The sequence below is a fragment of the Callorhinus ursinus genome, unplaced genomic scaffold (genome assembly GCF_003265705.2).
Source record: "Callorhinus ursinus isolate GAN/ISIS: 27379988/994484 unplaced genomic scaffold, GSC_fseal_2.0 scaffold1, whole genome shotgun sequence".
Lineage (NCBI taxonomy): Eukaryota > Metazoa > Chordata > Mammalia > Carnivora > Otariidae > Callorhinus > Callorhinus ursinus.
Genome location: NW_027397063.1, coordinates 75,303,991 through 75,326,457, shown reverse-complemented (window position 1 = coordinate 75,326,457; position 22,467 = coordinate 75,303,991). Strand labels below are relative to the sequence as shown.

At 43.7% G+C, this 22,467-nt stretch overlaps 1 protein-coding gene and 2 long non-coding RNA genes across 9 annotated transcripts in view; 2 read left to right on the top strand and 1 right to left on the bottom strand.

Annotated features, from left to right (window-relative positions):
* Positions 1 to 8,643, bottom strand: part of LOC112822077 (uncharacterized) — a 116,589-nt gene extending 107,946 nt beyond the window's left edge. Inside the window, exons 1-2 of the long non-coding RNA XR_003207613.2 lie at positions 7,050 to 8,643; positions 4,259 to 6,626 (exon numbers count right to left, since the gene is read on the bottom strand). This is a non-coding gene — a long non-coding RNA (uncharacterized lncRNA). The remainder of the gene's footprint in view (positions 1 to 4,258; positions 6,627 to 7,049) is intronic.
* LOC112822085 (uncharacterized) overlaps positions 1 to 22,467 on the top strand; it is a 712,470-nt gene that overhangs the window by 666,564 nt on the left and 23,439 nt on the right. For 6 of the 7 annotated variants that reach the window (XR_012379506.1, XR_012379505.1, XR_012379508.1 and 3 more), the window contains 2 exons: positions 3,325 to 3,610; positions 18,862 to 18,968. This is a non-coding gene — a long non-coding RNA (uncharacterized lncRNA). Of the gene's footprint in view, positions 1 to 3,138; positions 3,611 to 18,861; positions 18,969 to 22,467 lie in introns of those variants that run through there. The other variant, XR_012379504.1, reaches the window with a different exon arrangement.
* On the top strand, positions 11,192 to 18,132 carry SOX2 (SRY-box transcription factor 2). Its single transcript, XM_073896816.1, has one exon. The coding sequence runs from the start codon at positions 16,027 to 16,029 to the stop codon at positions 16,990 to 16,992; it is 966 nt and encodes a 321-aa protein (XP_073752917.1). The 5' UTR covers positions 11,192 to 16,026; the 3' UTR covers positions 16,993 to 18,132.

Sequence of the window (22,467 nt, the reverse complement as noted above, 5' to 3'; positions counted from 1 at the left end):
GGTACAGCGGCCAGTTAGTGGATGATTGATTGGGGAGAAGGAAGCTGTAGCTTGCACGGTAGCTGGTGGCTAACGCATGACACTATGCCATCTCTGTGAAAGTCGTGATGTGTATGGCCATTGGGTCGCTGGAACATCCAGACCCTGATCGTGCGTACAGGGTTTCCTTACAAGCAGCACTCGCCAATTTAAAACCAGGTCCCGGGTGCCCCTCTTGCTAATCCTCTCTGCCATTAGTTCGCATAAATCCTCCTTTTTATGCCCTTTCCACCTTTCCTTTCCCTTTCTCTCTTCCTTCCATCTTTCCCTCCTCCCGCCCTCCCTCCCTTCCATCCTTCCTCAATCTGAGTCGTTCGTGCTGAATGCCCCTCACTCACCGACATCCCAGTCTAGGAGTCTGGGGTAAAACCCCACATCTCCCCAGGACAGCTTCGCGCTTGCAGAATTGGAGAGCGCTGCTTTGGCCCCAAAGCACGTCTCAGTAGTGAAGTTTCCAATTCAGAGCCACCTATAAACGCCCATAACTCGGTTCACATGGACTCCCCAACCTCGTCAGAAAGCCCTTTCCACAACTTAGAATCGTTTTGGTAGTGTGTGTTTGCTCTGAGAAAAGGAGCTGACCGGTCAGCTTAGTTTCTGAATACAGAAAGGTTATTTTAAAAGCAGTTTTCCATTTGCAGAGGCCTCGTTCTGGATTCCCTCACCTACCAAGGCAGTTTGTCCCTTTGGCCCTTCACCTTAACACATTACACTTTTCTTTTCTTTTTTTTTTTTTTTTATTTCAAGGCTGAGGCTTCCCCCGTGTCAGAAAGAATCATTTGAGACTTTAGGGGACTTGCCTACAAAACGATCTTCCTGATCCTTCACAAGAAAATGAGGTCATTTGAGAGATTTTAAACTTCCTTATGGCTGGGATTGAAGAGATTTAATTGATAAAATGTGTGAGGTTTACTCACCTTTAGTCATCTTAGGCTACTCACTGATGCCTTCCTGTCTTACAGACTTAGATTCAGCCCCAAGCCCCCTCCCTCCATGGAAAGAGGATGGCAATTCCGATTCTTTTAGTTCATTAAAAAAGAGAAGAAGAAGAAGAAAGAAACATATCAGATTGAGGCATCTTTTATAAGTTTTGATGTTCAGAAAAAAATATGACAAGGGAAGCAGGAAGAGATCATTCCAGGTTATTTCAGTGGATTACTTTTTTAGTGCAAAGTTATGAACACTGGATTAAATATTTACATTTGCCCTCTCCCACTCCTTTAGTTGTAAGAAGTGTTTCTACTATTGACTTTCAGTTTTGCATCATGCTCCCTACCTTTCATTCGGTGCCAGAAGTCACAGGTACACACTCCTTAGCCTGTTCTATTAAAGGTGGCTCTTGATTTACACTCTTCATTTCCCCTCCCCAACACACTGACTCTTACTTATACAAACACACTTTTCTTGATTTAGAGAGTGTTGGGGTGTGCATAACTTTTTTGGTATTGCCCTTTCATTCTTCTCAAACTCATATTAAGGTGTTCGCCCTGACATATAAAATGAATTATTGAGGAACAACCATGTGAAAATTTGTTTAATTTTCTGCCCCCCTTTGTTTTGCATTTGTTTTTCAAGTTTCACAGGGAAGGCTGTAACAGGTGTCTAAGTAATAGTCCCCAAGAATCCCTTATTAGATGACTTCAAGACCAGATGTAAACCAATAACATTATTGTTTCCAGGAGGGAAAGTAGAAGCGAAGATTGTTTTGTCAAGGGATTCATTTGAGCGTTTATCTTTCTTTTATTTTGACTGGCTTGTGGGAAGAAAAGGAAGACTAAATGGGGCGAAGGGCAGAGAAAGAGAACCCAATGAAAACTTGTTTTTATGATTAAAGCCATTTTCCCAGACTATTGTCTTGCCACAAGTGACAACATACAGAGCACAAGTCATGAAAGTGGATTACTGTCACTCTGGGCAATTGGAGGCCTGGAGAGCCCTGACGTTAATTCCTATAGAAAGGTAGACACACCTAGCCATCTCCCCCTGCAGCACCCTCATTGCCTAAGGGTTTGAGGCTCTCTCAAAGTTGATACTGACCTCAGCTAGGTCTAGGTGGCAGGGCTTGCCCGCCTAAGGAGAGGCAGAGGCTGCGCATGGAACCGGGGAGGAAGCAGGATGGCTGTAAGAACAAGCCTGAGGGGATGGGGCGCTGTAATAGGCGGGCTGTGGCCACCAGTCCCCTGGCAGGATAGCAATCAATGAGTCAAAGCTAGCTAACAGTGAATGAAAGAGAGCCAAGAATGGGACCCTTTGGGTGCTAGAGACTAGCCTTTAGCTTGTTCCACTCCTCCCCCTGGGCTCCCATCCTAGGTTTTCAGGGTTGGAGATCTAGCCAGAGGAGAAGGCAAGCATGGTAAGAAAACATGCCTAGCCCCCTCCCCCCCCCCTCCAACATGCACACAGGGGTGGGAGCTTGCAGAGATCAGGAGAGATACCTCAAGTCCTCAGTAATCTGTGTCTGACTCATGCAAGTTGTGCATGGTCAACAGGGGCTTGGGGAGGGGGTTGGGAGGAAAGCCTCATTTTCTTCAGTTGCTCCGTCTGGGGTTGTTGTGTCTCCTCTCCCCCAACCCCATCTCACCCCACCCCAAATGGAATTGAAACTCCATTGCCTTTGCCTGCACTGAGCCTAAAAACTCAGGATTTGATAAGGTTACTGCACCATTGATACAATTGCAGATTTTTTTTAAAGCCTCCTCAAAGAGACAGATGTTTGGGCTGATTAAAAATTGAGGAGGAAACCTGCAGCTGCACCAAGGAATAATCTATTGGACAAATATTTTAATAAAAAAAATATGAAGAGATCAGCCCGACCTTGCAAGGTCTTCTGCTTTAAAAAAATCTTTATCAAACCCCTATTCTATGGCTTCAATAAACAGAACCCATTACCTCACGGCATCTTTTGTTGGCCCCATACAAGAGAGAACAAAATGGTTATTCAGGGGAACGCTTTCGATTTTTATTGTGGGTAGCCTGCACAAAGAGCCGTGTTATTGTATTTAAAAGAACCATCTGTAGCAGAAACAATGGCATCAAATTATCTTTGAATACCCACTGAAAAAACATAAAGCTTTTTTTTTTTATTCTTCTTCTGTACGGTGGGGGGATAGAGCAGTGTTAGGATAACTGACTTTTTTGTTGTTCTCTGGGTGCATTCTTCTCGCTCCCCCTCTCTCCCCCTCACCCTCTCACTCCTCTCTCTCTCCCTCTCCCTCTCTCTCTCTCTCTCTTTTAAAAAATCAGCCATTTGGGGTTTTAAGCCATAAACGATTTTTCTTGTTGCAGGGGATTGCAGTGGCAAAGCTAGGCTAGGTCTTGGAGGCTGGTGCAAGGCGAAGCGGGTGAAGGCAGGAGGCTGATGGAGAGACTGGGGGGAAGAAAAGCCGAAATGGATTCACAGTGCCTTGGATGGAGGACGAGAGGGGAATTGCAAGCTCCTTCAACTCGTTCTGTCCGGTGAGAAGTGATCAAGCTTGGGCTGACAAGAGGCTCAGGAAGCCCTCACGTTCTTTCGCTTTTTTACCTGCCAATCAAACTGCTACAAGACAACACCCTGATCTGGCATGGACATGTAAGTAGCTTGCAACCCAACTTTGACATTCACTGCTAGCTCACTCCTCTCCGCCCACCCCCCCAACTCACTTTCTTCCCCTCTCATTCTATTTTTTTTTTCTTTTGACCTTTAAGAGATCTGGAAATACACCCTGTGTGGCAGGCATTTAACAGGCAGGTTTAAGTCTGAAAGCGTTAACTTTTGGAATTAAATGCTAATTTTGATTTCTTTAATAAATGCAGAAATGAAGACATTATTTTATTCTCTTCTGAACAGTTTTAGTGCTGAACATAATCAGTTGCCTTGCAAGGGTGTATGTGTCTCTTTTTCTTTGAAAATGAAGAAATCCGTGAGCCCCCAGAGAGAAATGCAGAAATGAAAATTTCAGGCTTCCATCTTAAAAATGCAATTCTAGCAGCTCATCCCTACAGAAAAATCCTTCTCCAGACCAGGGTTACATAGAATGGAAAGAGTGATTTGAGCCCAAAGGTACATATCATTAAGGGGTTGCTACTATTTCATTTGGCGTCTTACTATTTTGGTGGTAGTTGGGGGCGGGGTGTGAAAAAAGAGAAGGAAAGGGACATGGCAATACCTCATTCTTTATAGAGATTGACACTGAGGGGGCTAGAGATACAAGAGGACAGGATAAGCAGGAAATATTACCTGAGAGAAGGAATCACAGAGCATGGCGGAGCTGGAAGCTAGGAGGGCTTCTGTGGGAAGTTGTGCGAGAGGTGATGGGGCTTGCTCTCTGGCGCCCTCTAATGGCAATCTGACCCAATGTTTTACTTTCTTAATTCAGTACTGGGAAAAGCAGCTGGGTTTTTGTTGTTGCTGTTGGTGGTTTTTCTCCGCAGGCTTAGAAACTAGAGACTATTAGTGGAGTAAATTGATTGTTTTCATCCCAGAAACTTATGTATATGCCTTAAAATTATCAATGTTTTCTCCTCAAACATCTCCTCCTCTCCCAAAATTTTGTTAGACTAATAGAGAGGCTATTGGCAGATTGACCTATGGAGGGTGGCCCATGCCCAATTAGTAATTCGGAGAAAGGGATTCTTTTCCTACCTGAACAGCATTCTGACTCTTCTAATATACTGAAGAGGTCTTGGGGGCTGGTGGGGGGGATGATTTGGAAATTGCAGATTCTGACACAAGCTCATTAGAATACAATTTAAAGGGGCCTCTTAGGAACCTCTGTTACTGCGATATGTGGTGGTCAGGGGGCTTTCCTTCCCGCCTCCTTTTTCTTTTTTCTTTTTCTTCTTTCTTTCGTTCTTTTTTTTTTAAATTTGGTAGATAAAGGTTAATCTTGGGCTGAATGATAGAGCTATGATTGACAAGAGAAAAGGTGTTGAGGGCAGGTCGCGCTGTCTTATTTACAGCCCACTGCTTGCTGTAGAGTCTTTGTTAGGACTGGAAAGCTAATTTAGTGCTGATCAAAAGCACCACAGAGTTAAAGGACTGGTAATGACTGCTAATTTCATTTCAGCCTCATGCATCCCCAACTGCTGTAATTAAAGACACGCTATTTAAATACAGGTGAAGGTTTTTTTTTTTTTAAGTTAGGGTGGGGGGTGGGTGGATTACAATATTATTTAGATTTCATCTTATACATGGGTGTTATGTAGTCCAACATCAGATTTTTTTTAGAGCCACTTCTTGTCATTTATACCTGGCTTTGCAGAATCGGCAGTTGTAAAATATGTCAATCACACAAAAGCCACTGTTTCAGGGAAAAAAGGGGGAGGATGCAGAACAGTAAATGTTTAGGGGGGATTTAAATATTTGGGTCTCTTATTTTTCCCCTTCAAATTAATAGAAGGGCCTTCGAAATAGCTAAAGTATTTGAAACTTAGGGCAGGGTTAACAGGCCAAAGGGATCAGTGTCAGCTTTTTAAGTACTTCTAAAAAGATCATGTGAACAGATGGAAAAATATATTTTTAATTAAATAATTTCCCCCACACTGTAGCTGCAGTGTTGGCTCAGAAACCGTGTAATTCCTCAACCAATAGGAGTTTCTTTATAAGAACATCAAAGGATAAAAAGCTCTACATTTTCGTAGTTGGTTAAAATTGATAACCCTCCCCCCCACACACACACACCCAAAAAAAGAATTTAGCCTTTAATCTCTTTTTATCCACGAAGACTAAAGCTCTGTACTCGACCCCGCGAGCGGCTCTCGCCTTCCGGGGCTGGAACCCGGCTCAGATGTGAAGCGGCGCTGAGCCGCGGCGCAGGTTCGTGACCAGCGCCCCCTGTTGGACACAGTAGGAGATGCACAGCGCCAGTCCTGGAAATCGCGAGAACCTTGCTCTGGGGTTAGATAAAACTCTTTATTACCCTCCAAAAAGGAGATGGGGCGAGGAAACAAGTTTTTATATCCTTGAAAGATAATATAATTTAATTCAATAAAAAATAAAAAGGAGATGATACAATTTTAATTCAATAAAAATAAAGACTAACCTATTCCTTCTCACATCCCAGCCATCCCCTACCCCCTTTTGGGTTTGGGACTCTTTTTAGATTCTGAGATAGTAAAACAGGTAGAGAAGCATGATTAAAAGAGAGAGAGAGAGAGAGAACTTTCTTCTGTAGCAGTGGAAAACCAAGCAAATTACTTCTCCCATTCTGTCCACATTAAAAAAAAATAAAATAAAATGGAAGATGCTGCTGCTTGCTGTTTTGACTTTGTCAGCAGCATCTTGAATGCCCTCCGAGGTCCTTCAAGAATTGTAACTGAGTCCCTGAGTAAATGAAATAACTTGCTCGTTTTTTGTTTATTTTCAGAGTGTAATTAAGAGGCCAGTCTCTGCTTTGAATGTTTCCCATCCCCCAAACTAATCTTGATCAAACTTTTCCTTTCCGGGATGGTGGTTAAATTCCAGGTATTTTTTAAGAAACAGGTGCCTGACACCTTTCTTCTTTTATCTCAGCAGCTCAGCCGTAGGATTTCAGGGAAGGTGTGCCAATGATAGAGTATTTTCTTTTGAAATTCAGCATTTTCAATGACCAGGAATCCAAATTATCCTAGGAGGAGAGGAGTATTTTTACACTTCCAAAAGTACCTGTCTACATAAGAAAGAAGTTTGGCTTTTTCTTTGGTGAGCAAGTAAGGGTAAGAGTACACTTTGAACTCTTTCAGAAAGATAAACTATAAAAATGACAGATCCTCTGAATGTAAAATGATGGGGAAATATGGGGTTGTTTAGGTGTTTAAAATCAAATTGAAACAATTCCAGTGTTAAATGAACACATGATCTCAACAAGGTGTTTTATGATTTTGATCTTCAGGGATGTACTTACAATTTTAACTTGTAGATAAAAACCTTAAGAAGTTAAGAGGTTGCTTTTTAAAAATTTCCCTATGAAGGAAACTAGATTAATTTTCATAACAGAATTACTTTTTAAAATATTTAATGCTGTGGCTGCGCAAGTTTAAGTTGATCTTACGTTTATTCCTCCCACCTGCCCAAATCAGCGAGTCCGAGATTGTGTTTTCAGGGGAATTGGTGTTCAGTGCGATGAGAGATGTCTTCTCCATCTGATTCCAGAATCGAATCTCGGCTTGTGTTTCTCAATAAATGACTTTGGATACCGTGGCAGGAAAAGAATCAAGGCTTTGATCAGTTCTTAACCGGAATCCTATCGAAATAACGGGCAAGCGGGATACCCTGCTACAGGCAACCCCACCCTTTGCTTTACCAAAAAGCAAAACAAAACAAAACAAAACAAAAAGCCCCAAAAACAAACAAAAAAAAAAAAAAAACGAGTCCCCGTTACCGAAGTATTAAGTCTGGGCCAGTTTTGGAACCAGCGCCAACAAACGGTGCGTGACAGCCGCGGTCCAAGGCTGCCGGTGGCGTGGGGAGGCCAAAGCCAGCAGAATCTTGGAGGCGACCCGCGAAAGGGGATACATGCCTGCTATTCGGAAGTGATGTCGAATTTGCAATACCAGTGCTCCGGAGATGTTGACCCCGTTCCACCCCCGGGGGTCCCAACCAGGAGGGCGAAGCCGGGGGGTAGGGGCGGAGCCGCACCTGGCTGCAGGCGGGCTGTGTGTCCTCAACTTCCCAGGCCCAGGGAGAAAGCGCAACCCCTAATTTATGAAAGAGAACTAAAGAAGTGGGTGGCCTAGGCCTGGGAATGCCACCCAGCTTTCCCAGCGCAGTGTCATTTCTGTGGTTTCAGGCGGCCTCAGCCCCTGCCGGAATCCCACGCCCCACGGGCGGCCAGCGGGAAGGCAGCCCTTCCATCTTTGGAGACTGAGGAGGGGGCAGCGAGCGACTGACTCCTTAGAAGCAGGCAAAACCACCCGGGCTGGCAACGGGCCGCGTTTTTCTGCAGCAGCAAAGCGCCCTTTAGGGGTGGAGCGGGCATTTGGGGTCTCTTGTCTCAGCGACCAGGCCCGAGCCCGCGCCTCTTGGCTGAGCGCCCTGCTTTAAGAGTAGTCAATCTTGCCCCATTCTGAGGGCAGTCCTGGAGGATGGGCCATGCTAGCTTGGGCCCACTGAGTCTGTGCCAAGTTCCCAGTCCCCACTCCCCTCCATACCTCTCCCTTCCTGATGAACCCAAGCCTCACTATGAAAGCTGGGGTATGTGGCTTGGAGTTTGGTAACTATTTGGGGCTGGAGAAGATGATTGATGACTGATTGATTGTTAAGACCAAGGTTCAAGGATGAGCCCTCATTTATTAAATTTCCTAAATTTCCTCTTTTGCTTTGTTTTTAAGCTTTGAAGAGCCTTTATCTTTCCCTTGACCCAACCCTGAGACAGACAAGGCGCCAGGGAGAAAGCCCAGCCCGGCTTGAGGGAGCTGAGATATAGACAGATACTCATCTCTCTACCACTCAACGGGCAGATAAGCTCTGGCAGAATCTGGGTCCTAATCCAGGGCCCAGCTGCTATGTGGGTTGCTGAAGGGTGTTGAAACCACAAGTACAACTTGACACCACTGAGCCCACAGTGCTTGTCAATAATCTTTGAATTAGGTGCAGAGACTGTCATTGTAGATCATAACAGTTTCTGAAGGACTCATTACAGCCTATCGTGTCAATGATCTTCAAATTAAGGGGGGGCGGGAGGGAAAAGGAATGGGGAGAGCCTACAAAAAGGGAAGAAGGTTGGGAGGGGAGATTAAAGTCAGAGCCCCAGCTCTGAAGGAGCCTTTAAAGATTATCAGGCTAGCCATCTGAGAATTCCACTGGGATGGGTTTGGAAGCCCAATTCCACCTGAGCCAGGGCTGGAAAGGGGCACTGGAGGGTGAGCAGAAGTGGGCCCCTGGGAAGGCGGACTTCTCAGACATTTCTTTTGAGGCCAGAAGAGCTTTTGGGAGAGGGCTCCAGATATCAGTGGGAGGCCTTGAGGATGCCAGGCCACCCAGGATGGTGTACACTTTGCTTTAGAGCACTTTCCAGGGCTAGCCACAGCCGCAGCTCTGAGAAAAAGTGGGTAGTAGTTTTGTTTAGGGCTGATGGTGACTGTAGGTGATTTTTTTTTATAAATGCTTTGCTTTCAGCTTCTTTTCATACAAACAGGTGAAAGACTTTCTTCCTTTTCCTTTGATAGTATTCTTGTCCCTCACACGTGTAAAGCTGATCAAATTTCTTTCCCCAACTTGCTTTTTGAGGTGCCAAACACCTCTGCCTTCTGAGGTAGTTGAGCGTTGTCACTTTTTGAGTTTGTTTTATGTCTGGTTGTACTTCTGGAAAGGGAACTTGAAGTAACACAGAAGCAGTGTGCACCATGAGATCTCCAGAAGAAAGAAGACGAAATCCCAGTTCAGCAGTTTGGAAGGAGCCAGACTGAGAGACGTTCTCCCTCGTTGGTGGATTGCCGGTGCAGTGAGTGTGCAGCCTGGCATGCATGGGGGTGTCATTCATGAGCCACTTAATATGCTCTAGAGAAATCTTAAGGAAGCTTTAGGTTTGTTTTTCCCACAAAAGTTGTGGTCACAACTAAAGGAAATAATCACAGTTTGGAGAATTTAAAACAATCGTCTTTTTCCTAAAATCAAGGTAACAGTCCTAGTCACTGGAAAATTCGGGTTCTAAGGAAACCCTGTTCCTTTGGTATGATCAATTGCACAAGATAGTGTGGTCAATCAAGGAGATATGTATTTATACTCCCAAGCAATGATTTAGAGGTGTGAAAGGGCCATGGGTTTGTTGGCCCACTTGCAGTTCCTGGTGCTCTGTTTGCCTGGTTTGTTTTCATTTTTCATTCCTTTCTTCTGAGTTTTAAAATCAAAATGGTAGTCTCATTTCTTTTCAGTGTAACTGAAAACCACTGGTAGGAGGCTCTTTCAATTTTCAGTTTGTCTTTTTTTTTAAGGGAATTTCTATTTAAAATAATTAGATCATTTAATGGGCACACTGCATTTTTCCTTGGGCAACAGCTGCAGTGCAGAGACAGATCTTATGTTAAAACTGCTTGATAATTCAGAAATGGAAATGAAATTGTGAAATGTGAATCCTTTTTTCCAGGAAATATTTGAGCTGGAATATATGAAGGGGGTACATATATTTGTAATACTAGAAGCAATATGATGACTGTTATATATAGCCCTGAAGACATACACAAGTGATTATATATTATTTTTGTTGCTATAATTTGAAATAAGGGGGAAATATATTAGGTTTTCTTTATATCATTGAATTCTTTTTAAAATGTATTTATTTCATCAGTGGGAATCAGATGAAAGAGAGTGAGTATAAAAAGGAGCTGGATTCAGAGCAGCTCTGCATTCCTTAGGTTTCAAGGGTCCTTACAGCTCTTGAGTGAAATTATTTGGTGAAATTGGGTCTGGACTGAAATAGCATTTGTTATCCCCTTGTTCATTTGTTATGTGTAATACCACTTCTGGAAATTAAAGGCAAGGTGCTGAAGGGACAGACAAGAAGAAAAAAATATAATTAAGCAATTTTAAATTGCCAATCTACCCTGCATCCATATGCATATCTATGTCTTACTAAATAAAAAGGGATAGAGATATATGCTTGCTCTTTGTGTCATCTAGAAACATTTATTATAGTTCCTGTCAATAATCTTTCACACTTCCAAAATCTGACAAGTTTGGCAATAGGAAGAAAGTGGAGGAAATGTAGATGAAAGACTTTCTATCATTTTGAAAATTGCTTTATAAAGATTGCAGTATTCCCTCTAGGATCTTGTGAGGGATCCTTCACAGTCTAAAGCAAGTGAAGTTTGATAACAGCACAATTTTATTCTAATTTTTGCTGTTACTTTCAATATCCTAACTTTTTCCAGCTTCTTATAATTTTGGAAAATATGTGATGCTTTTGTAAGGAAAAGAAAATCTTGAATGCCTTTCTTTACCTTCATTTATCTGTGTTTGTTTCATATATCTTGAAGAATCAGGTGTTGATCATTCTAGAAGTCTTGTGGCATGCTCCAATTTGGAGTGATTGAGGAACTTTTTTTGCAATTTAGGGGGAAGAAGGAAACATTTTTTTTTAATAGGCTTATACCAGTCTCCTTACTCTATAGTTCTCAGTTGTCTTGTGTTAGGGGATAAATATCAATAAAATTTCATCTTACCAGATTGCACCAGCTTTGTCCTACACGTTGGAATTTTCCTTTATTTTTGGCTTTTAAAATCAGAAACTTTTCTTGGGTTGCCGTACTTCTTCTTTTTAGTTTACGTGCCTCTTACCACATCACTGATATGGTCTCTTTTACCGCAGTATGGTCACTGCTTGTGGGCGCTTTCAGTGGAAAAGGCTGGAAGGTTAGGATCTGGAGGAAACATAACAAAAAAGGGAGAAAAAAAAAACCCTTCATTTGGCCAAATCTGGCTCCTAATATATTTAACCACTTCCAGAATTAGAAAGCCTTTCTGTACATTTTCTTCTATGTTTCTCTCTTTTTTTCCTTACGTAATGAAATTAAAACTTTTGGAGCCCACAGTTGACATTTTTCAGAAAATTGAGTTATCAAGGCAGTAATTATTTCACGGGGAGATAAAACTCTCATAGCCCTAACTGTCAAATAGGGCCCTTTTCAGATTTTAATTACAAAATAAAATTAGTCTGCTCTTCCTCGGAATGGTTTGTGAGTGGTTAAACAGAGCTTTCCCCCCAATACTGGTGGTCGTCAAACTCTGCTAATTAGCAATGCTGAGAAATTCCAGTTAACAAGGACATTCTCCAAGACTCTGCAGGTTCCCTGCCGTTTGCCTTCATTTCCATAAGAAGATTAAGAGAGGAGGGGAACACACTCAAATGCAGATGCAGAAAAGAAGCGTTTTTTAACAAGCATCATAATAGTAAGATGCTTGGCTAGTTCTCACCTAATTACTGCAAGTTAAACCTCTATTTGCCACTAAGAAGAAAAAATAAGTCTACAGTCCCCTATCTCCACAAAATTGTTAGTTGGCTTCAGATATAATACTTGGGAGGGATGAGGGGAGTTTAGGAGAGAAATACCAGTGCAAAAGATAAAACTGAGCTACACTTAATCAGTTAAGGATTTTTGGCTGGGGCCTATATAGTAGAGCAAAATTAAATCAGAATATCCTAGGAGTTAGGCATTTTTGTTCCTAATTTCTAATCTTGCTTTAAAAGGATGCAGCTTTTTGCTGCCTATGAAAGGGAAATGTTATACTTCCTTTAGAATAAGCACTTTAAATTTTCATACATTGTGCCAATGGCAACATTTTTAAATTCTTGAAGGATGAAGCACCCTCTTCCAAGTCTTATTTTGATTCCCTAGTAGTCAATGGTGCATTGTTATTAGTACTGTAGCCATCTGTTATAAACCTAAAACAGTGCTGCTTCTATCATCTATTGTGATTATTATAGTTATTATTATATTTAGGGGCCAGTGATAGTGCCGGATTGAAATAGAGTGGCCGGTGATCTGATTTTTTTAATGCATATGTTCTAAAAAATCTAATGAGAAAATTGTTTCTGCTATCACCATCTTCTTTAATCTTATTTTCATAGCACATTATTATGCATAAATGCCAGCCACAGTTAGTTTATTGCCTTGATAAGTACAGCAGGCTTAATTAAAATAAAGCTGTAAATAAATGCAACCAATGATAACACAATTGTAATGTATTTTCATAGCTTATTTATATGATAAAAGCAATTAACAAAAGACCTAGCCAGCCCCTTTAACCTCTTAAATGCATTATTATAGAGTTCGGTCACAAACACAGGCGTCTGAGAATGTATAAAAGCTTTTATATATTATCCCAAGGAAAAATTTGTGCCTCTTCCTACTACCCCTTGAGAGAGAGGGAGATTAAAAAATTTGCTACTGTAACCATTCGTTATTAATATTTATTTTAATACATATACTCCACCATTATCCACATCAACCCCTTGGGTTATTTTTCTTCAGACTTAATTATCCATAAGCTTTTTTAAAGTTTTCAGAATAATGCTACTAAGCACAGACCAATGCATACACAATCATGAAGTGAATGCTTGGTCTGCCCTTCGTGGCATCTGGACAATCACAATTCATTCATATGTTGAATCTCGTAATTTGTACCTATTTTTTCCCATAGTTTAACCTCCTACTTCTCTGGAGGTTATATGTACATTTCTAAGTTAAGCAAATTAAATCTGATTCTTATGATTTGGTTCCATGGCTTATATATGTTAACTTTTCTTTTGTTTAGATTACGTGTAATTAGTTGGATCTTCCTCCCATTCCCCTCATTTTTTTCCCTTTAATTATTTCCAAACACCTTCTTTTAAAAGGTAAAAGCAAAACTGTAGTCATGGAAAAGCGAATCCACCAGTAGGGGGCGCACCAGCTACATCCCTGAAACCAGACGCGCTGAAAAGCCAGCCTGTGGCTGCCGTGTTGTCTTCTGAGCCTCTAACCTTTTCTCTTTCCTCATGTCCATGTCCGTTTTTAGCTTAATAAACAGAAGATATTATTTTGTTTTGAAGAGTGCCATATATTTATCCGTTTCGAGAAGGCCAGTCTCACTCTTCCCGGGTTCCCCAGAACAAAAACAAACCATAAGTTGGAGAAAAAGAAGAAGCTGATGGGGGAGGGGCGGCTGATTGGAAATAATAATTTATAAAGAAAAGGATTCTTTTTCTCAACTTTTCTGGCTTTCCAGTGAGCATACTTATTTTGAGTTGGACAGGAACAGAAAAGCCTGGGAGGGCAGGGATTGGAGAAGTTGGAGTGGGGGTGGTGATGGTTATGGGAAGGTTAGTAAGGAACAAAACAATGCAAAGTTTTGTAAAGATAATAAATGGAACGTGGCCGACAGATACTATTCAGTACATTTTCTTAGGGTGAGTACGGGTAGATAGATCAGGGGAGGAGGGGGCGGAGAGAGTGTTACAGAAGAAAGAAAATAAGTAACCCTGATGGTTTAAGCCCTTTATAAAAAAGAAATGGCAACAGGTTTTTTTTTTTTCCCACCCCCCCCCCACCCTTTGTAGTCAAGTGCATTTTAGCCACAAAGATCCCAACAAGAGAGTGGAAGGAAACTTAGACGGGGCTTTGTTTGACTCCGTGTAGCGACAACAAGAGAAACAAAACTACCTATTTGTAACGGACGTGCTGCCATTGCTCTCCGCATTGAGCGCCTACCTATTGAAATCTTTACGTCAGGACAATGGGAGAGCGGCTAAAATTACCCTCTTGGGTCCTGGGCGGGCAGGATTCCTGAGCCCCTACCCCCGCCTCCATCCTATCCTCCTCCAGCCTCGGCCTTGCTGGGCGCCCCCCAGGACCAGTCCTGGCCGTCTTCTTCCTGCCTGCACCGCCTGCACCTGTGCCTGGGGAGCACCACACCCGCCTCCCAGGCCTGGCGACCCCTCCGAGCGCTGCCCCAGACCCAGGCGGCGCGGGCAGAGCGGCCACCACAGTACAAGTCACAAGGGGAATGGCAGGGCTGGTTCTGCTCGAGTCCTGGGAACTCTGCGTGGGAGGGAGTTTGTGAGTGCGGCCCACCTCCATACTGTGCCGTGGGATGCCAGGAAGTTGAAGTTACGCTGCTCCGTAGCCTGCGCTTCTGAGCGTCCTTCTGTGGACCTTTTCCTTCCCCCAGCCTCCTTTTGAAACCGGCCCAACTGAAATCCTGCTTTGGGGGAGGCACAGGGGGAGAATGGGGAGAGAGGACGAGAGTGGGGGCATCCTCTCTCCATCGACTGAATGGAGAAAGATGGTGGGCGACGTGGCTGGGGGTAAGGGGACAAGCTGTGGTGTCCCAGCCGGAGCTGAGCGGGGCAGGGAAGAGCCGGCTCGCCGCAGCTTCCCCAGGTCCGGCCTCCCCTTAATTGTAGAGTCGGCCGCATAGTCCAAGCAGGATTTATGCTTAAAACAGAGCAAACTGCGTGGCAGCAAGGAGGGTTTTGAAGACAGAGCTTTCCCTCCTACCTAACTTGTCGGGACTGTGTGAGAAAGGGGTGAGCCAGTGCTGGCACCTGTGGAGGAAGAGGGGCGAGGGGAAGAGCGAGGTTAGGGAGAAGCACCGGAGAGGCTGGGTTGGGGAGAAGCGTGCGGAGGAGCGAGAGAACAATGACACACCAACTCCTGCACTGCCTGCTTCCTGAAATACTAGTAGGACAGTCGCCCTGAACCACCCACTCTGCCCTGCCCCACCCTACCACCTTAGCGGCTTCTTGCGCCCCTTCCCCAACTCAGCGGCCCGCACCAAAAAGTAAATCAATACTAAGTTTGAAGAAGAAAAAAAATCGTAGTCTTAGTGCTGTTTACCCACTTCCTTCGAAAAGGCGTGTGGTGTGACCTGTTGCTGCGAGAGGGGATACAAAGGTTTCTCAGTGGCTGGCAGGCTGGCTGTAGGAGCCGCCTCCCCCTCCCTCCTTCCTTCCCCCTCCTCCCCCTGCCTCCCCCGCGCGGCCTGCGGCGCGGCAGGCCCCGCCCCCTTTCATGCAAAACCCGGCGGCGAGGCTGGGCTCGAGTGGAGGAGCCGCCGCACGCTGATTGGTCGCTGGAAACCCATTTATTCCCTGACAGCCCCCATCACATGGATGGTTGTCTATTAACTTGTTCAAAAAAGTATCAGGAGTTGTCAAGGCAGAGAAGAGAGTGTTTGCAAAAGGGGGAAAGTAGTTTGCTGCCTCTTTAAGACTAGGACTGAGAGAAAGAAGAGGAGAGAGAAAGAAAGGGAGAGAAGTTTGAGCCCCAGGCTTAAGCCTTTCCAAAAAATAATAATAACAATCATCGGCGGCGGCAGGATCGGCCAGAAGAGGAGGGAAGCTCTTTTTTTGATCCTGATTCCAGTTTGCTTCTCTCTCTCTTTTCTTCCCCCAAATTATTCTTCGCCTGATTTTTCTCGCGGAGCCCTGCGCTCCCGACACCCCCGCCCGCCTCCCCTCCTCCTCTCCCCCCGCCCGCGGGCCCCCCAAAGTCCCGGCCGGGCCGAGGGTCGGCGGCCGCCGGCGGGCCGGGCCCGCGCACAGCGCCCGCATGTACAACATGATGGAGACGGAGCTGAAGCCGCCGGGCCCGCAGCAAACTTCGGGGGGCGGCGGCGGCGGCGGCGGCGGCAACTCCACCGCGGCGGCGGCGGGCGGCAACCAGAAGAACAGCCCGGACCGCGTCAAGCGGCCCATGAACGCCTTCATGGTGTGGTCCCGCGGGCAGCGGCGCAAGATGGCCCAGGAGAACCCCAAGATGCACAACTCGGAGATCAGCAAGCGCCTGGGCGCCGAGTGGAAACTTTTGTCGGAGACGGAGAAGCGGCCGTTCATCGACGAGGCCAAGCGGCTGCGTGCGCTACACATGAAGGAGCACCCGGATTATAAATACCGGCCCCGGCGGAAAACCAAGACGCTCATGAAGAAGGATAAGTACACGCTGCCCGGCGGGCTGCTGGCCCCGGGCGGCAACAGCATGGCGAGCGGGGTCGGGGTGGGCGCCGGCCTCGGCGCGGGCGTGAACCAGCGCATGGACAGCTACGCGCACATGAACGGCTGGAGCAACGGCAGCTACAGCATGATGCAGGACCAGCTGGGCTACCCGCAGCACCCGGGCCTCAACGCACACGGCGCCGCGCAGATGCAGCCCATGCACCGCTACGACGTGAGCGCACTGCAGTACAACTCCATGACCAGCTCGCAGACCTACATGAACGGCTCGCCCACCTACAGCATGTCCTACTCGCAGCAGGGCACCCCTGGCATGGCGCTTGGCTCCATGGGCTCGGTGGTCAAGTCCGAGGCCAGCTCCAGCCCCCCCGTGGTTACCTCTTCCTCTCACTCCAGGGCGCCCTGCCAGGCCGGGGACCTCCGGGACATGATCAGCATGTACCTCCCCGGCGCCGAGGTGCCGGAGCCCGCCGCCCCCAGCAGACTTCACATGTCCCAGCACTACCAGAGCGGCCCGGTGCCCGGCACGGCCATTAACGGCACACTGCCCCTCTCGCACATGTGAGGGCCGGACAGTGAACTGGGTGGGGGGGGGGAGAAATTTTCAAAGAAAAGCGAGGGAAATGGGAGGAGAGTAAGAAGAAACAGCATGGAGAAAAACCCGGTACGCTCAAAAAAAAAAAAAAAAAGTCATCACCCGCAGCAAATGACAGCTGCGAAAGAGAACACCAATCCCATCCACACTCAAGCAAAAACCGCGATGCCGACGAGAAAACTTTTATGAGAGATCCTGGACTTCTTTTTGGGGGACTATTTTTGTACAGAGAAAACCAGGGGGGTGGGGTGGGGAGGGCGAGGGAATGGACCTTGTATAGATCTGGAGGAAAGAAAACTACGCAAAACTTTTTAAAAGTTCTAGTGATACGGTAGGAGCTTTGCAGAAAGTTTGCAAAAGTCTTTACCAATAATATTTAGAGCTAGTCTCCAAGCGACGAAAAAATGTTTTAATATTTGCAAGCAACTTTTGTACAGTATTTATCGAGATAAACATGGCAATCAAAATGTCCATTGTTTATAAGCTGAGAATTTGCCAATATTTTTCAAGGAGAGGCTTCTTGCTGAATTTTGATTCTGCAGCTGAAATTTAGGACAGTTGCAAACGTGGAAAGAAGAAAATTATTCAGATTTGGACATTTTAATTGTTTAAAAAATTGTACAAAAGGAAAAAATTAAGAGTACTGGCAAAACCATCTCCGTGGTCTTCTTTAAAGGGGCAAAAGTTTTAGATTGTACTAAATTTTTTTTTAACTTACTGTTAAAAGCAAAAATGGCCATACAGGTTGACATCGTGGTAATTTATAATAGCTTTTGTTTCCCAACTTTCCATTTTGTTCAGATAAAAAAAAAAAACACCCAACAACATAAATTACTGTGTTTGAAATATTTTCTTATGGTTTGTAATATTTCTGTAAATTTATTGTGATATTTTAAGGTTCCCCCCCCTTTATTTTCCGTAGTTGTATTTTAAAGATTCGGCTCTGTATTATTTGAATCAGTCTGCCGAGAATCCATGTATATATTTGAACTAATACCATCCTTATAACAGGTACATTTTCAACTTAAGTTTTTACTCCATTATGCACAGTTTGAGATAAATAAATTTTTGAAATATGGACACTGAAATTATGCTTGAGTGTTTCATTTATTTGGATAACACTGATATACATAACTCCTCGGGGTATATACTGTGCTCAGCCAAGAAAGCAAAATACCTAAAACCTTGATATTCTAGTCCAGTAGCATGTGCTAATGTTAATTGCAACAAATAAATGTCTGAATGATTAATTGAATAAGTACTCTCAAAAAATTGAAATGCTTATGTCATTTCTAAAATAGAAACTAGAGGCATATATTGTAAATCCACCCCCTCCTTTTCTAAGCAGCATGAATAAGCATGATGGGGACTTATACTTAAAAACTGATTTATGCCACTTGTTGCCAGGAAGAAGGAGTCAATTCTGAAAATTTTCATGTAGCTCAGCAGATGGGGTATTGAGCCAAATCAGAACCAGGTTGGCTGGTTTTGTTTTCGTTTTCCTCAATGCACAATGGCCCTTTGGAAACCTGGTTATAGGGGAAAATGATGCTTCTTGTATCGGAATAATTGCAAACTAGACAAGCAAAGTGCTCATCTGCTGGGTGGGTGTTTGGATTACTTCAGTCCTGCTATTGTTTGAGAGGAAACAAGTGGTTTGCTTTCTTTGTTCCTTGGCTTCATAAACTTTCTCTTCTACATTTTCCTGTTTAGGGGCGAGGGAAAGCAAAGAGCGTCTTACGAAACCCCCCCGACTTATCACGGCTATTTTTTATTACTATTATTTATTTTCTTTTTTCCTCTCTCTCCCTCCACGTATTCCATTTCTTAAATTGGCAGCGCGGGTCCAAGCCTGTAGTCCCAAATCGGATATCTCTGCAGCTGATAACGAGCAAAAGAGAAGCCAGGCAACAGCCATATTAAAGAAGAAAACAATCAACTCTGAGGTAGATATTTTACTTTGTCCGGTCTAATCACATTGGGAGATGATTATGCTTTTGATCTGTTAACCATGTTTTACTACAGTGGTAGAGAAGTAGGGGGAGGGGAAATGGGTGGGGAAACAAGATTGGATTTGTTGTTTTCTTTTGCCCTAGGAAAGGTAAAGAAAGACTATAGTTGTCGTCAGTGGGAGCGGAAAAGTTGGGGAATCGCCATGGTCTTTGAATTAGCGATGTTTCTACATCACAACCGACCCGCGCTTTGGCGCAGCCGGAGAATCTGTAAGACCGACTCAGGGACTTTTCTTCCTTATTTACTGCTTACCTCGCTCAACTTCCCCCACCAAAGGGGACCAGGAACCACGAGTCAGGCATTCTTAAGAGCGTGGGTTGCTACCCACAATTTCAAGGGCTTGTTGTGTCAACTTGCTACAACTTTGGAGAAGTTGGAATCCGGCAGCGCCTTCCACCCTTGAGTAAAATACCGGCTGCAGCCACTAAGTTAGCTCAGCCCGTTGGTTTGCACTTCTCGTTTTCCAAGAAAGTATTTCTCTCTCGTGGTGTTGCTAATGTTAGTTTTGGGCTCAGCTGGAGATATCCTCATATTTTCTGTATTTTCATTTCATGTGGTTTGCTTTATTTTTGGTGTGTATTGGTTTTCAATTATTTCTTTTAAAAAAATTCATTTTAGGGTAAAGAACAATTATTATGCCAGTTCCCAATTCTAAGCGAGGCATTTCCCCCCCTAATTAATGCAGAGACTCTAAAAGAATTTCCCCCAGCCTGGCCAGCCATTGTAATGCATATACGGATTATTCACGTGGTAATGAGCACATTCGCCAGTTCTTGCTCACACATACGAATAAAAGAAACTTTGAATAAAGATCCAAATGATCTTGCTGGGGGGGTGGGGAGGATATTCCCGGAATTTGAGCCAATCAACTATATGGAGTGTATATATTTGAAAAAAAATAGATCTATATTAGAAATATGTATAGGGTTTAGAGTAATTGCACTGCATTAGGCTCCCTTAAAACAAAACAGAACAAAAAAGAGCCCACAGGATCAGACTAAAAAAAGCAACAACTTTTTGGCAAAATGCTCAAGTTCAAATATTTTGCTAGAGGGAAGAGAGCAATTTTAGGAAGTTGAACTAGTTTTGAGTGATTGTCACTGTCTGCCTAAAACAAGAGAACTCCCATTTTCCCTCCTATCCCTCCATATCTCCTACCTAAATGAAAGCCAAAATATTTTGCTCGCAAATATAAATTCTTTTGATAAACTGCATTTGAGGAAAATGTCATATATTTTATTGTTTATTTGCTTGGGCTAAATGATTCCCCAAGATGTGTAGTTTCATGACTAGATTAATATTGAACATACAATATTTTAATTATAATATGATTTCCAAGAAGGGGGTAAACCCATAAACTTGCCCAGAGATGGTTATCTCTCAGTGCTGAAGTTAGTTGTTGAAGTGTTCAGTTGCTTCCTTGGGATATTATTCTGTTCACAAAAACCATTCAATTTCCAGTCAAAAGAGTGAATTTAATGTTTTGTTAACCTTATAAATGGAATGGAAATGTGTAGAAGGATGAGATTATAGTTTGTTCCCTCTGCAATTTTTTCTTTCCCCGCACCCCCGCCCCCTACTTTAAATAAAGAGCGTTAAAATATTTTGCTGAGCTGTAGTAGATTAGCAAGGTTTCTTGCCAATACTGGGAAGCTGGTATTACAGACAGTCCCAGGGGAAAATGGCTCACATTAACCACTAAATGAATATTTGACAAGGGCTCATTCGGAGGTATTATTACTATAAACGTGTCCCTACTGGACTTTTCCAGGGTCAAAGAGCAACGCTTCAATTAATTATTTAGTCTGCTAGTAGATTTGGTTGTAATAATAGCTGTACTTATTTCTAGAACCGACACATTCTTACAGTAGGAAATCTCAGGAGAATCTTCTCCATCAGCCATGCCTTGGATTGAAATACACACAGAGCCCTGGCATTCTAAAGCTGACTTTTTCATAAAACCTTTTCCTGGGCTGAGAGTTGGGGGGATTGTAGTTTCTTTTTCTATTTCATTTACTGGTTTTGTTTTAAAAGAAAAAAAAGAAGAACATAATAAGTTACCTTAGATTCTACATCATGTCTGGAAAGGTCTTTTAGGGCCTTGCAGTTTGGGGAGAGAGGGGAGGGGGTTTATTTATAACCTTTGCCTTTTCTAAGTGGAGATGTCACAGGATTTCAAAGACTCAGGCAGGTTCTGAATTTAGAAGGGCACACATTTGCTGTTTGCCAATAAAATTCGGGGTTTTAAAATGGAAGTCTCCATAGGCTGAGTACTCTGAGTTCTAGTAGTCTCAGAGTAAATTGGGGTACAAGATAGTCCCTCCTTCCCTCCCCACCTACTGGTTTGAACATTTCCAGGTGTAGTGGGGTGAGGGGGGGACGGGCAAGTGTTCCATTTCTGCTCTGTCATAAGTTCCTCTGGGGCCCTGGGTAAAATGGTAAGGGAATGATTTTGAGAGTAAGATTCCTTGACAATAATATAAGGTGAATGAATAAGAGATAAGCTGCAAGGGGTGGGGGGACGGGATGCAGTAATTACAAACCCAATTCATTCAGCTTTTCAGAACTTTTGTTGTGGGAGCTCCATTGACGGGTTTTGAGCCGCCAGTTTTCTCACATTAAAAAGAACTGATCAGCGCCTCAGGGGGACAAGAAATACCGCTTAACTGCATAGTGATTGGGTCTTCATTTAGAACCCTTACAAGAAGAAATTTAAACAGTGCCTTTGTGTGCACAGGTTTACTTTTCAACTGCTAACAGTTTATAGCTAACTGCTTTGAGATTGAAGTTTGACTGTGGTTTGATCGCCTGCTTGTTGGTGCTGCTTATTTATTTATTTATTTATTTATTTATTGTAATGAAAAGAGCTTTTTATATCCTACCCCCCTTTATTTCTTGCTCTTGGAGAATTTTGCAAAACAGGTCCTCATATTTTGCTTTATGGAAGGAGTTTCCTTCCCCTTGAGCCTTAGCAGAGACTTGAATTAACACTTCTCCAACACTTTGCACCTCCCCCCTCCCATTATTGCCTTAAAATAATTTGCATCTCACTCTGTTATTATTATTATTATTTTTAATGTTGCCTTTTCTTGCTTTCAGAGCAAAAACTGCTTTGGACAGCTACAAGTGAGGTTGAGGATGAGGATTGATTTATTTCTTTTCTATGCGCCTTTTTTTTCTTTTTTTTTTTTTTTTTACTAGAGTTGGAAGATGGTTGGGTGGATTTCTTTAGGGACCTCGTCTATGAGGTGGATCCCTTAAAGACAGGAGAAGGGGAAGAAACACTTGAACTTTACTGTGAAAATGTGGATAAAATCCAAAGGGACACAGCCTCTGGAGTTCTAGAGTAAGCAGCTGTGGAAGGAGCTTTCCAAAGACAGAGAAATTGCCCAAACCAGAGAATTTGTTTGGTGTCTCTCATAGTTATTTTCT